The 16626-nt window shown below is 44.2% G+C and overlaps 1 protein-coding gene across 2 annotated transcripts in view; it reads left to right on the top strand.

The window, feature by feature from the left end:
• LOC109459032 (uncharacterized) overlaps positions 1-13403 on the top strand; it is a 62595-nt gene extending 49192 nt beyond the window's left edge. The window contains exons 19-21 of one of the 2 annotated variants that reach the window (XR_016018250.1): positions 679-8433; positions 9361-11724; positions 13006-13403. Coding sequence is in view for 1 of the 2 variants with exons in the window: in XM_088789315.1 (XP_088645441.1) it covers positions 2246-2417; positions 8348-8433; positions 9361-9514 (412 nt within the window). In the remaining variant the exon portion in view is untranslated. Of the gene's footprint in view, positions 1-678; positions 8434-9360; positions 11725-13005 lie in introns of those variants that run through there. The other variant, XM_088789315.1, reaches the window with a different exon arrangement.
• Positions 13404-16626: the final 3223 nt, after the last annotated feature.

Raw genomic sequence — 16626 nt, 5'->3', positions numbered from 1 at the left:
CATCATATGTAGCTGTTACAGTTCCGCTGACTCTATTCCCTATGCTGTACTCCACATCCTGTGACTATATATATATATATATATGAATATATATATATTCATATATATATATATATATATATATATATATGAATATATATATATTCAATTATAATTTACATTCAGTATTATTCAGCTTCAGGTGTACACAGCGCAGTGGTCAGGCATCTAGACAGTCCATGAAGTGATCCCCCTGATAAGTCCAGTGCCCATCTGACACCCTACAAAATCTTTACAACATTATTGATTATAGTCCCCAAACTGTCTTTCGTATCATATCCCCGTGGCTATATTGTGACTACTAATCTGTACTTTCTAATCCCTTCACCTTCTCCCTCATCCCTCATTTTTCCTTCTAGCAAAGTGAATGATGAGGTGACCTGCCCACCGGGAGGGTTTTGCTTACCCACTGCCCTTTACGAATGTCACACAGTGGTCTGTGGTGCTATAGCTGTCCAATTTCTGGTGATGCCTCCACATCATGCTAAATGGCCTGTTAACCGAGATCACATCATTCCTTCCTCTGTCAGCAGAGCACCCCCATGTGCCATGGGCTGTGGGCTGAGAGAGATGCCCTGGAGAGCAGCAGGACCCAGGGCATTTGGGCCACAACTTACTGTAACTCCTTTGTGCCTTCAGAGCCTGCCTCGGTCCCGGCATGGACATGCCACACTCATTTGGTGATGTCGTATTGCTGTGAAGACCAACTGTGTGACTCCATGGGTCAGAGAACACCCAGGTCATAATGGACAGTGCAGGTTACATGGTAACTCAGTGGCCCATGGGTAAGCATCTCATCTCTGAAACCAACGCAGCACTTTAGAACAAATCACAGCCCGTTTGGAGGGGCGGTGACAGCCCCTTCCCCTGAATGTTGGCCCCTCCTACACTGTGACTCACCTACAGATCCACCAAAGGCCCCAAACAGAATCTCTGTCTGCCAGTGAAACTTCTAGAAACTTCTAGAACCATCAAGTCTGCTGCAATGTATGGTCCAAGTCATAGAGCAGCTGGCACAGCAGCCTGGCCCGTCTCCTTCTCTCGGCCCCACTCCAAATGAGCAGCTTTCAGGTCACTCTATAGGCGGCCGGGGAAACATGCTCAGCTGAGGATATAGATATCTGCCTCCCGTCCCTCCAGTTTGGTTGTAGGAGGGGCCGCATGCCACAACTTATCCTTCCCTTTGAAAGGGATACCTGACATGCTTACTGCCACTGGGCCCCTAAATATTCACTGGGTTCAAGGCCCCTGAATCTTAGTCAGATTTATTCTGCACCTGCTGACACCCCAAAGTGTACTAATAAGAATTTTAGGGGCCGGCCTGGTGGCTCAGGCGGTTAGAGCTCCATGCTCCTAACTCCGAAGGCTGCCGGTTTGATTCCCACGTGGGCCAGTTTGTTCTCAACCACAAGGTTGCCGGTTCAACTCCTCGAGTCCCGCAAGGAATGGTGGGCTCCGCCCCCTGCAACTAAGATTGAACACAGCACCTTGAGCTGAGCTGCCGCTGAGCTCCTGGATGGCTCAGTTGGTTGGAGCGCGTCCTCTCAACCACAAGGTTGCCGGTTCGACTCCCGCAAGGGATGGTGGACTGTGCCCCCTGCAACTAGAAAACGGCAACTGGACCTGGAGCTGAGCTGCACCCAACACAACTAAGACTGAAAGGACAACTTGAAGCTGAACGGCACCCTCCACAACTAAGAATGAAAGGACAACAACTTGACTTGGAAAAAAGTCCTGGAAGTGCACACTGTTCCCCAATGAAGTCCTGTTCCCCTTCCCCAATAAAATCTAAAAAAAAAAAAAAAAAAAAAAAAAAAAAAAGAATTTTAGAGTAGAGCTGGCCCCGCCTGCTAGGTTAAGTCATCATTGTGATGGAATAGCTGGGTTTCCTGAGGGAGTGACCAGAATCAAAATCTCTGCCAACTGATTGTGACCCGGGGCTAAAGAGGTGATACACTAGAGGGGACAGAGTAGGGGTGTATCACTGGCCTTGGGGCTGAGAGAGAACAGCTGTGATTGGCCTTTGGGTACACGTGGAGGAAAAGTCGTTTGCCAGAGAGGCAGCTGCATACACGTTCCAGGGCACTTGTGAATTTGCTCAAAGAACCAAACCGCATTGACGCAGCAGCAGCAGTTAGAGTCACCGGTAGGTTGAGCTTGCGACACTGCACTGTCATTCTGTAAATTTTGTCTGTCCTTTGCACAGGCCAAGTGAAGGAGATGTGACGGAAACTAGCCTCCTGCATCGTTCAAATCCTTGGGGTACAGATGTCTGCAACCCACCCTGGTACAGTCACGGGAGGCGACGTCCTCTTTGTGTGCTCCTTTTTCTTTCTGTACTGCTGCTTGCGAAGGAAGACACTTCCCTGCAGTACCAGGTCAGGAAAATACAAGCAATGATTTATCAAGCATGTGTGTTCCAGGAGCTGTCCCCTCTTTGATCCCCACTCTTCGATTCCTGTAAGGTAATCATTTCTGTGATTGCCATGTGACCAGTAAGGCAGTGAGGCCGGGCCAGTGGGAAGGGATTTACTTGGTGGAGCAGAGTCCTAGGTCTAGTGAGTGTAGCTCTGGGAAGACCTCACAGGGAGCGACCCGGGTGTTCTCAGGCTCAGCTCTCTTTTCAGCACTGGCCCGACTGTGATTACAACGAAGGCAGCCCTGGACCCAGAGCCCCACCAGCCTCTGTGCTAAGATGCCCACTGTGTGCTTGCAGTGCGGCACAGTGCCTGCGCGGGGATGCCTGCAGGGGGAACAGGTTAGGGTGACCCACAACTGGCTGCCCCCTTATACAGTCTCATCCCCATGAGTGTGGGCAGGACCTGCCGATGGAATATGGGAAATGGTATCAACACTATCATTATGTTGTGTGACAAAGGGGCAGCGGTATTGCAGGTTTAATGGAGGACCCTCCTCAGCTGACTTTGAGTTAAAGCAGATATCATCTGTTGTGACCTGAGGCCTTCTCTGATGTCAGAGACTCTTTCTCTGCATGGCTGCCTTTGAAGAGGCAAGCTGCCGTGAATTCTAGAGCCCCAAGGAAATGAACAGTGCCAACAAGCGTGAGCTTGGACTCAACACAGGCCACTGACGCGTCCATTGCTGTCCTATGAGATGCAGAGCCAACAACCCATAAAAACGTAGATAACACATTTAGTTGTTTTAAGCTGTGACATTTGTAGGGCTACCACCTCGGACTTCCTGTAATATTACGAGAGGGCCAGAGGGGCACACAACACCATTTGCTTGCAAAAGTGTTGTCCAAATTTCTTCTGTCAGTGGTAGTTACCTAGTGGGACCTCTCTGACCTCCCTGGCACGTAAGGAGTATGTCTCTGTATGATCCCCTCAGTTTAATTACAAAAAGCGTGTGCCACTTAATAATAGTTGCCTCTCAGATTCAAATTCATCATTCATTGCCTACTGTGTGAAAATCAAGCCGGGCCCTTTCAAATGTTTCATTTGCCAGCTGGCACAATGGTAGGCATCGTCAGTAGCTGGAGGTGGTTAGCTGCTGCATGAGGAAGAGATTTCTGTTTCCATTATGGCCTCTCCAGTCTCTTGTACCATGCACACCTTGCTCCAGGATCAGGTCCCACGGTACACATGGCTTCCCTAGGGCCCAGTTCCTGCTGCCAACATGGCTGCCTGCAGTGCATTGCGGTCACCAGAACCTAGAGGACAGAAGCTCCCCATGGCACCTCCCCTGGGGTGGTTTCACAGTGGAGTGCCACCGATCAGACACCTCCTGTGGACACCTCTCCCTGGCAAGTTCCACAATGCAACACACACAGTGAACCACCACTGTGCACCTAGTAGCGAGGTGTGGATCGCAACACAAGTGGAGGTAAACTCATATTACACGTTATCTGTTCAAACTCTTGCATCTCATCCGTACCCTCATTGGAGCATCACTGACCAAGAATTACTACTTGGAGTGGGTCCAAGAGCTCGGCCCACAAAGATGAGACTGGGAGGTGATTCTGGGCATTGCTCTGTGCTTGAGTGTGTGCCCGGGCTCCTTGCCAGCATGAAATGCGCCACCAGCCCCCTGTTATGGATGATGGTGTCACAATGAAATAAGCACCCGCTGTCAGTACTGATGGAGTGCCACCTGCAGCATGTGCCTTGGGAGCTCACGTGACTGCTGCACTTGACCCTGAGGGGAGTAGCCATGGCTGTAAGGTCTGTGCCGTGGGTGGAGTCCATTCAGGGCCCCGGAGTGTTTAGGCAGAGGAAATGACATGCTCAGGTTCCTCAATTCTCAGATCAAGTTTTGGTCTGAAAACCTGAGAACTTCCAGGTTATTTCTGGCAGTGGCACAGCTGGTGTTACTATCAGACATCAATTTAATGACACACTTTCACCACATTTTTCATGTAAATGCTGAGAAAGGATGAGCTCTTGAATCTTGGACTGGGGATACCTGTTTGGTTGACACTGACAATCTGGAAACAAAAAGTCGCTGGCCTTTCTTACTGGCAGAAGTAGTTTCTCTCTATTGTTTGAAGAGAACAGCCTTGAAAACGTTGTGGTAAGCTCACCTGAGTTAGGTGCCATTAAAGGGAGTGCCCATTGTCTTCAAGTCCCACTGCAAATCAGCATTTTTTGTTACTAGACCCATAACTAGTGTCAAATAGCCTCATGATCCCTGGGGACAAGTACACGGTGACCCAGGAAGAAATAGCTTTATGCCAAAAGAATTGCAATAGATATTGGAAGAAACCTGGGGAAGGTGTCTGGAAGTAGATTCTAATAAGGCTGGTACACCAAGGAGGGCAAAATATAACACCTGCTTGGGCTGAAGTCATGATATCGGTGCAATGACCAGGTTCAAGGTTTATTGTGCTGGCGTCTCAGGTAGCTGGTGACGGCTCGAACGGTTTGCTCCTATGAAGAGTTAACTGCCAAAGACACGGTGTGTGACTTAGCATAAAGGCCTGCGAGGGGAGGATACCTCAGTAATCAGAACGTTTGGCACACAGAGAGCTTTGCTCGTAGTGATCAGAGGATCCCTAGAGCTAAATAGATGGGAAGTCTACTGAACTATTGTTTGGTCTACATAAGGAAAATCCAAAAATGCAACAGAACCCCACTTACCTTCCAGACCTAAATACCTTCACAGACTCAGAGTGGCATTAAATAGATCATGCAAAGGACACTTGTTTATAGTAAGGGGGCTCAGAATGAATCACCCCACGGTGTGCCCCACTGGTATGTAGATTACTTTGAGTTAAAGGCAGTTTTAGCTTCAGTCTCAAGAGGAACTTCTGGCCCTCCCTTGACTGCCCAGAAGATCTCGAATTAGGGGCCTTGCCCATCGTAAGAGATCATCAGCCATCATCCCTTTTTGACCCACCTATAGGGCAGGGTAATATTTTGACTTTCTAAATGTCTGCTCTTCTTATCATGCTGCAATGCCCCTTTGAAGCCCCCCCAGGTGCATGACGTCATCCCTAGCTCAGGATGCCTTCTATGCCCACACTCCTTTCCCATCTCTGACTCTGTCTGTATGTGGGGTCTCGAAATTTTCTCCTTCCCCACAGCAGCATAAGAGCTGAAACGAAAAGGCAGATCATTGCCTGGTCTGACCTTAGCGGTCAACAAAGGGTTACTTGAATTTTCCGCTATTTTCTGCTTGTCTGCAAATGACCACAAAACTGCCAGGAGTATTGATTTGGGAGTTACAAGTACATTTTAGTGAGTAGGTGTTTGCAAATGTTGAATCCACAAGTAATTAAAACAACATGAGATCAAATATATGGTAATGAAAGGAGAACTGACTCTGGGTGGTGAACACACAATGGGATTTATAGATGATGTAATACAGAATTGTACACCTGAAATCTATGTAATTTTACTAACAATTGTCACCCCAATAAATTAAAAAAAAAACCATGAGAGGTAAACATCAGTTTCTGAAGTAAGATGACAAGCACATTAATTTTTAGAAGGTGAATACCGACTTCAAGTGCACACAACTTCGGAAGGAAAGGACTTGGGAGAAGAAAGGGAAATTTGCAAGTGTGAGGAGGCAAAAAGGAGCCAGGCACATTGACAAACTACAAAGGAATCAGCGCGGCCAGTTCCTAGACTTGTAATTGGAGGTTTGGAGGAGATGAGGCCAGACAGGTAGGAAGGACTAAGGTCATTTTACTTCCGTGCAATTAGGAGAAACTGAGGAATCACAATGTAGTAAAAAGTCAAATAATATTTCTACACTTTAGGGTGGTGCTACTTAAATGCTAAATTGTGCCTAATTTGGGGAAGAGAAGATGAATAGAAGGAAATTGCTGCATGTGTGCAAACAAAATTGGAGTGGCACCCATGTGGCATGTACTTTGTTCTGTGTAGTGAATGGAAAGGTGAATGAAGAATACAGCTTTCCTCCCATGGACATCATCAGTGAAGTGGGGATTCAGATAAATGATTAGGTAATTACATTTTGGGTAGGACAGGATTCAGGATACTCTACCCCCAAATACAGCCCGTTGGCATATTGAGTATTTCAAACTGAAGAAATTTGATAAAGCTGGAGACTCTCTGACCTTCTTCCCTGAAGCAGGTAGTAAGAGGCTCATGTGACAGGTCCCTCCCTACACTCAGAGGAAAGGAGCATCTTTAGCTCTAAAGACGGGGACACCAAGAGGAATCTGAATGAATGGGCCTTGCTAAGTAACCCCCAGATTACTAGACTTAGTTCACACACTTTTGTTCTAATACATTTTCCCATGACTTTCCACTCTTCATCAATCCTTGTATAACACTCAGGTTTAGCCATTTTTATGGGTCCTCATTTCCTTAAGAAAGCTTCCGTATCATGTAAAACAAATAAATCTGTATGCTTTCTCTTGTTGATCTGTCTTTTGTTACAGATTCCCAGATGAGAACCTAGGATAGAAAAATATTTTTTCCTTACCCTACAGTAGAAATCCTGTAATTTGGCTTATGCACAGTCCTGGAGGATTTCAGAGGATGTGTGGGCCTGTAGTATAGATTTAAGTGGTCGGGGAAGGAAGCAAAGTATGATTAGAGACATAAAGGGTAAGTAGTAGAAATTCAAGGAAAATAGAGCAGGGAAGACAAAAATAGGCAGGAAACAGAGTATGGACAGATGACAAAATATTTGAAACACCATAGGTAGAGAATGTTTCCTCTACCTGAATCCAGTTGGATATACATACTAGGGCTAGATTTTGACAGTATTTCATGATACTGCAATTAATAGATTTTATGTTGTTGGTTTTTTTATACATTCGTTAACTACATTTGACCATCTTCCTCATAGAAATGCCACCTGTATGACTATAAATTGAAAATTCTGGTTTCTTGGTGTGTGAGAAGTTTCTAAAGCAAACCCTTGGTTTCAGAGAAAGAGTCTATGCAGGCAAAAGAATGGAGGGTTTGATGGAGGAAAAAACATCCCAATGGCCACAAGGAATTATGGTTTATAGCTTGCACCATCCTCTTCAACCCCTTACACTTTCCCGTGCAGTTTGTGAATAGTCCACGCACAGCTCACTTTCATGCTTTAATCAGTCATGTTTCAGGAATGGAAACGTCACTTGGTTTATAGTATTCAGGATTGCAGCACCATGTGGCATCAAGAGAGTGAGGGGCCAAAGTCAGCCTTGTTAGAAAGCTCCCAGCATATTGTCATCAGTAGCTGCTCGGGAAATTGCTGAGTTGTGATGGGAGGGATGAATTCTCAGAAGGCTGAAAGCAGAAAAAGTCAGGACAAGGAAAAGATAGGTCCAAGAACCAGAAATAGTTACATTCACATTAAACTAGGAGTCTTTAAAAAAAAAAAACTTTATTTCAAAAGCGAAACATAATGCTGTTTGGCTTCTGGGGTGGGGCGGGGGGACACTAGTCAAAATTATTCACAGTAAAAATGCAGGTAAGCCTGGCTCCTTACCCACTTTTTATGCCACTTTTTGTAATTAACTGTTGTTAAGGTTGGTTTGAACCCTATCAGACTCACTGATTTCATTTACAGACATAAACATACAGAAGTGTGTCCATGGACACACATACATAGTTCAAATTTTATTACACAGCATGTTCAGTTGCATCTATTCTATGTCAAATTCACCCTCCCATAAGTGTATGCCTATGTATATCTATGTGTGTCATTTTCATCAGCTGCAAGATAGTTCATAAAATGAATGCAATTACATGGGTTGTTTGTTCATCAAGAGTTTTCCAATCTGAGAAAAAGATTATCACTTTATTTTCACCTTGCTGGAGTTTCTCTAAGTGAGTTATAACCTCATGTTTGTGTTTCTTCTTTGGCTAATGTCATGCAGGGAGGCCTGCGAGGTCTCTTCTCCCGCTCCCCATACAAGAACGCAGGATATGGTGAGGCCAAAAAGGAACACCCACGGAGACTTAGGTAGGGGAGTCATACCACTACGGTCTCACTGGAGGCTGGGTTCACTGGACGTGCGACCTGCTGTCCCTTTTGTCTGCAACCCACCATCCACACTTGCCAGCCCAGCCGCCATCTTCTTGCTAGCCCCCATCCTTCTCTCCTCTCTTCTAGCGTAGCCACAGCAGTTATATTAGTGGCCAATGGCTCACTGGTTACAGCTGACGGCCAACTAGCCACAGCTGATGGCCATGCAATCACAGTTGGCCATTTACTACCTGAGCCAGCACCTGTCTATGTGAGGCCGAGAGCCTGGAAACTTCTTTCTGGGGCTCTGCCCCCACGGCTAATTCTTCATTTGAAGGGGTCTCGTTACCAATTTTGAATTATTCTAACACCTTAAGTTTTGTTAGCATTTTTTCCAGTACACGATCACTTTTAACTATTTTTTTTTCCTATAGTTCTTTGAAATCTTTTGTCAGAGTCAAAGTGATGAGGTTCCTTATCATTCTTGAAAACATACTCTTAGACTTGAAAATAAGACATTTTCTTTGTATTGAAAACGTAACATTCATTAACTATTTTATTCTCTAGGAAATAAGACTCGCCTCCTCCCCTCTCGGTCCAACCGATTAGCCTGTTATGCCCAGATTTAGCTGAGGTTTTAATTAAAATCTGTTCACTTTGTAATTTACAGAGCATTTGAAAATTTAGAAGAGGACAAAACGGTCTTAAAAATCTGATTTCTTTTTAGCATGCTACTATATCCCGAGTTTTAATTTATGCTTTTGAGGAAAATTAAATCTTATAGATTTTAAATTTTCACATTAAACTAGGAGTCTTTTAAAAAAAAAAATTATTTCAAAAGTGAAACATAATGCTATGTTTGGCTTCTGGGGGGGGCGGGGGATAAGAAATAATTTAAAATTCTTATTTCTGGGCCGCCTGCAGGATAGCGCATAATGGGAAACCAGAGACTAAGCGCCCACTGCCCGGAAGTCTAGGTGGTTCCAGCAGCGCGTCCGCCAGAACATTGCAGCCAACAGGAGACACGCCATCGCTGTGCGCCGCTGGCCGCCGGCGGCGCGCCTGGGAGGTCACGTGACGGCCTGGAGGCCTGCGGCGGGGGGGGGGGGGACGATCTTGTGAGCATGCGCAGCGTAACGGGGCGGGGACAGGTGCACCTCTGGGACTGTGCCCTCCCGCTTCCTACGGGATTCTTCTGTGTGCAGAATTTCCAACAGTGGTTTGCATCAAGCTCCAGAGGGGATCGCCGGTGGTTCCTGACTGCTCGGCCGCCTCCTCCCTCTGGGGACGTGGGAGGAGGGGGAATGCCTGTGTTTTGATTTTAGAAATTTCAGAATACAGGTAGCCTTTCCTCAGAACAATAAAGTGTTTTTATTTCTATACACGTTTTGTTTTACACGTATTGTCTGTAAAATCTCGCTAATAAGCATATTTGTAGTACTGTTTTTATTTCTCTTGTCTAATTTCATTGGTCTGAATTTTGAAACCTTTTAAAAATTATGTTGAAGCTATTGTGCTTCGTTAGTTTATTTAAGTGGGGATACTATTGTAGTGAAGTTACATTTTAGGATTTGTCTTGCGGGTTTTGGTATTTAACTTAATAAAAAAAAAGTCTAACTCAAGAACATTTGCTTGAGTGGGACAAAATTTCACCTGAGTTTCAAGATTAATAACTGAATTTTGACTTTTAAAAATATTCTTTGACAAATTTTTGTTTTGCAAGCTTTTCAAATAAGGAAGTCTCCGAATTTTTTCAAAATAGATACTGAACTTCGTTTATTTTCACCCCTACTTGTAGTACCTATCCGTGTTCCCTTTCCTCTCACCGGCTCAGCCTGGAGCTCAACTTTTCTGCTTTTCTGCAACGACAGTGACACGTGGACGTGTTTCCCCGGTGGGGGCCTCCGTCCTTGTATGTTACAATAACAGCGGAAACTTTTATCTGTTGCATTCCACGGCGTAAGCAAGTCAATGCTCCAAACTACTGCAAAAATTAGGAACTTCGTGTTTTCTTTTTTCCTGTTAATTATTTGGATATTGACTTTTAAGTTTTTAATGTAATGATAGAAAACATCAGCACTACAGGAAAATTCAGGGGGAGGCCAGGAATAATTCCAACGTGATTGAACTCCTCCCAGAGTCATGTTTAAGAGTGCCCTTCAACTGTTTTCGGTCTCTTGTTTTTAAATAATCGGAGATATATGCCTATATGTATTTTTAACCATGTTGACTATTTCTTTTAAGGAGGCATGTATGCTAATGTTACAAACTGAAAGAATAACTAATTCAAAAATTAGGAAATGAAAGTCCACCTCAACCTCTGAGGTGTGCAGTTACACCTTGCAACATCTGCATTTGGTTTCTTTCAGATCTGCACGTAAGAAATACTTTCATTGTATATGTGTATATGTACTACAGTGCATATAGATCATATAAAGGTAATTGCATTAAACTTAGCCGGTAGCAGCATGCATTTATTCAGAATGCAGTATGTGCCAAGTTTGAAAGTTTTTTAATTAAGAACCAATTTTAGGTCACAACTATCCGGAAAATAGGAATCTTTGTAAAGAAAGGAAAATTTCCTTTGAAATATGTGATGTTACTTTTTTTTTGTTCTTCAATGATTCAATTCCTTCTGAGTGAAACACTTTTTTAAAGGGACATGTTTTTATGGCGTTATGTTTATTTAAGACGGGTACTTTTGGACTAATCTGTGGGAATGAATTTAAGTATCCAGTAATTTAATAATTCGAAGTATTTTCTCTAGCTAAGGAAGCCTGTTTTGAAGACTAGAATTACTATAGTTTCACTCAGGGTTGCGCGCTCAGCCTTTGCGATACGGAGCCCAGTCGGCACAGTAGCTGCCGGATATACGTCATCACCCGGCGGCGCCGGCGCGCCCGCGGGCCACTCTGGGAAGGTGACGTAGCTGGCGTGTGGACGGCGGCCCACAGGGGCCGATCCTGCCGCGTCTGCGCTGGAGGCTTAGGCGCGGCGCGGCGTCTGTGCCCCTCGGCGGCCGCGGGAAACTTCTGTTTCATATTTGGGTTGTTTTGTACATTCATTATTGTGGTTAGGATTTGGTTTTTTAAAAAACATGAATTTGCACCTGCGCTCTTAGAAATGGATCCTATATAATACAGATTTTAAAAGACAGAATTTTTCCTATTTATCTTTTACTTCCGTGCTTTAGTTCGGGCTTTACAAACAGCTTGGGATTTTATACAGAATATGAAAATATGTTTCATTAGTTCTATGGCTACAGAAGTCATTTGTGAGCAAAGTTGTGTACGTGCCTTTGAAAAAATTATTTTGCGTTGTCTTTAATGTCAGTGTTTGAGAGATTTTTTCAGTAAGTTTGATGGTAGTTATTGTTTTGTCTTTATTTTAAGGAGACTCCTTTCATTAATAGCTTTTTTTTTTGGTCAGTTGTCATTTGATTCTATCACTCATCAATTTCCTACGGAAGGGTCCCTACTCATAAGGCAGAGACAGGCTTCTTAGAGCAAATTGGCCACAGTGCTTCATCTTAAAGATCATGGTTTTGCATAATGTGACAGTATTTGGTTGCTTGCTTCCTGTGTGTGACTATGCGGGAAATCAAGTTGGTTTTGGTTTTGGTTTTTATAAAATATTCCCTCCCATCTGTATCTCCGCTTTCCACGGGACACAAAGCATGGTTTTGCATTACTTTCAGATTTGCACGCTTGTATTTCAAACGACCTAACGCATGATCAGGTCTCAACTTAAGCGTATTATGAAGCTGAACTTAGAATTCCCTCTAGAGATTTTGCTGCCCCTTTTACCAGTCACTGAAGGTACTTTCTCTTATGTAAGGCACCTCAGGTATCTGTAGTCGCTCACTCATTACTCTCCACTCACATGCAGACCCTTCTAGTCACCCCGTCCTCTATCTGTTATGGATGCTTAGAAAGCTTTGCTCAGTATCAAAAATATTTTTATATGGCAGATGAAAATAAAGGGACTTGTTGAAAACCTTGCTAAGTACACATACCAGTCCACTATTTTGAGGTGAACACAAAACTGGCACATGCAGTTTATACAGTCCTGTGATTTACTCCCAAGTTTTACACAAGTTTTTCTTCATATTAAGGCAATTTGCATTTTAATTACAGTTGAATCCCATCATTTAGCCCTTTCCTCATTCTTGGATATTTGCTTTGCTCCAGTGGTTCTGCTTGACTCTTGATCTTTCTGGCAAAGGCAATGGTTCCCCCATTTGAGTGTGGGTCTGCGTTCCCCCAAGGGCTTATAACACAGACTGCACCCTCCAGGGTTTCTAATTCACTGTGCCTGGTTCATGACCCTTTTAACAAGTGCCAGGGTCAATCTGAGGGCTATACTGAGAAAGTTACAACCCAACCAGTGGGAGGGGGTTCACTAAATGAGATAGAAAATCACTGAAGTGCACCAAATCTGAGAAAATTACTGCTTTACAAACTCACTCCCTCAAGGGGAATGGGGGAAGGGTTAATCATAGACTCAACTCCAGAGGGAAAGGACTGGTGCAAGATCCCACAGCAGTTAAGACTAGGATTCTGTCTGCAGATGGCTGCCTGACAAGCGTGCCTGGAAGTCAGCACGCTAGCCCTCTGCGACTCCAGGTGAGGTTTGTGAACCAACAGCCTTGGTGTCTCCTGTGGTCTTGTTAGAAATTCAAGTCAGCTCCCACCCCAGACTTTCTGAATCAGAATCCAAATGGTAACAGGATCTCCAGTGGTTCCCACGTTCCTCATAGTTTGAAAAACACTGGACTAACTGCCTCCCAAATCTCAAGTCCCAGAAACAGAGCTCAGCTCAGAGACCATGTGGGCAGAGAGAGCTTTGCGGTTTGTTCAGAGTCCCCTGCTGTTGAAACTTTGTTTTGGCAGGTGTGGTACCCTCCCAGGAAGGCAGAGAGTCAAAGGGCCAGTCCTCCAGGTGGACTAGCTTCTCTGACCACCTGAGAACACCTTCTAACTGACAGGGTGGAGACACTCCAGGATTTGCCTGGAGGGACATTCATGAGTTCTAGGGGTGGCACAGATCTAAAGATAGAATATCCCAACTGCCCCTGCTCTTCTGACAGGATTGCCTTGATGCATGACGGGATCTGTCCCAAAGTCAATGGAACTGGAATTACCAGTTCCGCTCTGTGAAGGCTTCTGAAGCGACCCTTTAAGAAGACCAGCTGTAAGCAGGTGAGCAGGATGCCCTCAGGTGATCCTGGGAATTAGTAAGCAAGCAGGTGCCTGCTTTTATATGCTTGGGAAATACGGGTCCTGGAGGAGCTGCAGCCCCTCCCAGGAGTAAGCTGGGAATCACGTCCGTGTGCGCTTAGAGGCACCTTCTGCTAGTCTAAGGAGAGCTCACCTGGTTTTCCAGGTAAGGGGGTGGGAGTAACTGTGACGCAGAATCCTGCGGCTTGTGGGATGGTGTAATCCTGGCAATATGCGGGGTCAGTCAGTCTCTCAAGTCCCTCTGTGGTTAAGGGGCTCCAGCAAGAGAGATGAGCTGAGCACCAAGGGAAGGGAGCAGCCTCGGACTTGGTTACAGACGTTTATGTTCGGCTCTGGGCCTGCTTCCTACTTAGCATTTCCAGGCAGGTGGCCACTGCTGCAAAGGAGGAGGGCACAGCCATCCTGACCAGTTCACCGGGGTCCTTGGCCCATTAAAACAGGTGCACTTTTGAGCAGGACCTAGGATGGTCGGGGTTGAATGTAACAGAGAATGTATTCTGTGTGTGTATTCTGCCTTGGCCACTGTTCTTGCTTTCCATGGACTGTTCCATCTTGCAGATGATAAAAAGTCACACAAAGAGGCCATGTGCCTTATCCAAGCTCACACACAAACCCTTTCCAGTCTTGACCTCCTCTCTAATGCAGCTGCGTCCTCCACGCTGCCCTTTAGAGTCTTAGCCCTCGCCATTCCATATTTAAGCTATAGGAGCATGGTTTCTATAGTTTTGCTTACTCCCAGCATATAGGTTCTGTCCTTTTCACTTACTATTGTTTTCAGTATTTCTCCATGTCGTGTGTAGCTGCAGTTGCTCATTTTCATCTCTAGCTAGTATTCTGTCATCTCTATCTAATGCCACTATATATGTGTGTATGTACACATATATGTATATACTTATGCATGTATATTGGTGTTAGATGCGTGTATGTATCAGTGGTACCATTATACCTGTACCTACCCCCAGTGGATGGGTCCCTTCCGCACCTGACAGTCGCTTGGGCCTGGTGTAGTCTGCAGGTATCCCCAGTACTGCTGCCACGAACACCGTTGTATGTGCCTCTTCAGACACTTATATCTGGAGAGGAGAGGAGACCGGACCCTTACACTGAGCAATATGGAAACCAGCGAATGGCCAAGGTCAAGAGATACCTGCCTGTGAGGCTGGAGACGGGTGGGGTGAGGTGTCTGGTTTGGCTGTGCTGATTCTGGTACTTGAATACAAATTCCATTAGCTTGTTTCAACTCTTCATTGGACCGTGAACACAATAAGGGCAAAATCCACATGCTTATTTTGTTGTTGTTGACGTAAATGGAATTATGTATGAAGGCTTCTACTGAAGTTATTCAGGATTGAGGTAGAAAATGCTAAAATTTCAGCCTCTGTTTTTCTCTTTCACCTGAGCCTCCAAGTATATGGTACACCTGTTAGTTACTAGTTTATAAAGGTCTCCAGGGACAAAAGGCATTTCCAGGGTTTCGTGTCAATCACAGAAAATGCATGGGGTGTCTACAGACTTTGTGATTCTTTGATCCTCAAAACTGCATTTGCTAACCGCTCTTGTGCACTCACACACTCCACTTTCTCCAGACCCCCTCCCTCTGCTACCATTTCTGCCAGTATCCTACTCCATGAGGTTTCCAGGGTGGTCCTCTTAGCATCTTCCTTTGTGTATTAATTTTCCCAAATCAATTAGAAGAGGGTTGAGAGAGGAGGGAGCTGTAATCCAGGTGAAAGCAATGGTGGCTCTGGACATGATAAACCAAGTGGGGCAAAATATTTAAAAGGTATGAATCTGGGTAAAGGGTTCTTAATATTCTTGCAATTTCTAGATGTTGAAGGTAGTTTTAAAATAAAAGTTAAACCAAAACAGCCTGGATATACTCCTTTGTTTATTTTATTTAAAAATAGAATTTATGTATGTGTTTCCTGATATATGCATGAGATCTTCAGAAGTATACTGAGATAACACACGTGCCTATGGGTGCCTGGGGTGGCAGCGTGCTGAAGGAACAGGAATATAAGTTGGGTGTCTGCATAATTTATCTCCCAAACTCGCATACTTCTGAAGGAAGAAAGGGGCAATGCACAATTATGCTGGGATGATGGCTGTAAACTCAGTCTTGACCAAGCCAATGGGGGTATATGGTCATCAGGGGTTGAAAGCAGATTTTTACTGTATGTCGTTTCACACCTTTTGATTTTTTAAAAACTGTGAACATACTAGCTATTCAACTACATAAGTAAAAATAAACATAATCATATAAGGAACCACTTAAATATTCATAAATATAATAAACATTGGAAACTGGCTGAATTATTGGGATATCCATAGAGTGGAATATAACAGCTGTTCAAAAAATTAGGTACATCTATAAGTACCAGCAAAAGTATAGAGTTAAATATCTATTACTTGTTTCAGAATCCAATCTTTTCTCACAATAAAAGAATTTTATGCATATACAATAAATATATACATGGATTATGTATATTTTTTACATTTTTAAACAAATGGGTATATTGCTCACTTCCGCAGTACATATACTAAGCAAATGGGTGTATTTATGCTATTTTTATATAACTTTTATTTTAAAACAAACGGAAGCTTACAGAAAGTGCAAGAATATCAGTAAGCACTCACTTTTACACTTTACCCAGATTCACTCCTTTTAAATATTTGGCCACATTTGGTTTGTCATTTCGCCCTCTCCACCTCTGTGTAAACCTTTTTGTTCGTTCTGACCAATTTGAGAGAAGGTGGTAGACATCATGCCCCATGTATGCTCCCTAAGAACAGGGTTGTACGTTTAGATAACCACAGCACACTTATTAATTCAGGCCACTAACACTTATGCAAGTGTTTCACCTCATCTACAGTCCATATTCCAGTTTCTTCAGTTGTCCAAACAATGTTTTTGTAGCTTTTTTATGTTCTGTTAAAGATCTAGTCCAGG

Source organism: Rhinolophus sinicus, chromosome 13, assembly GCF_057876585.1.
Source record: "Rhinolophus sinicus isolate RSI-liver-muscle chromosome 13, RSI-T2T, whole genome shotgun sequence".
In the NCBI taxonomy this organism is placed as follows: Eukaryota; Metazoa; Chordata; class Mammalia; order Chiroptera; family Rhinolophidae; genus Rhinolophus; species Rhinolophus sinicus.
Note: the sequence above shows the minus strand (reverse complement) of the source record. Positions and strands in the feature narration are given on the sequence as shown.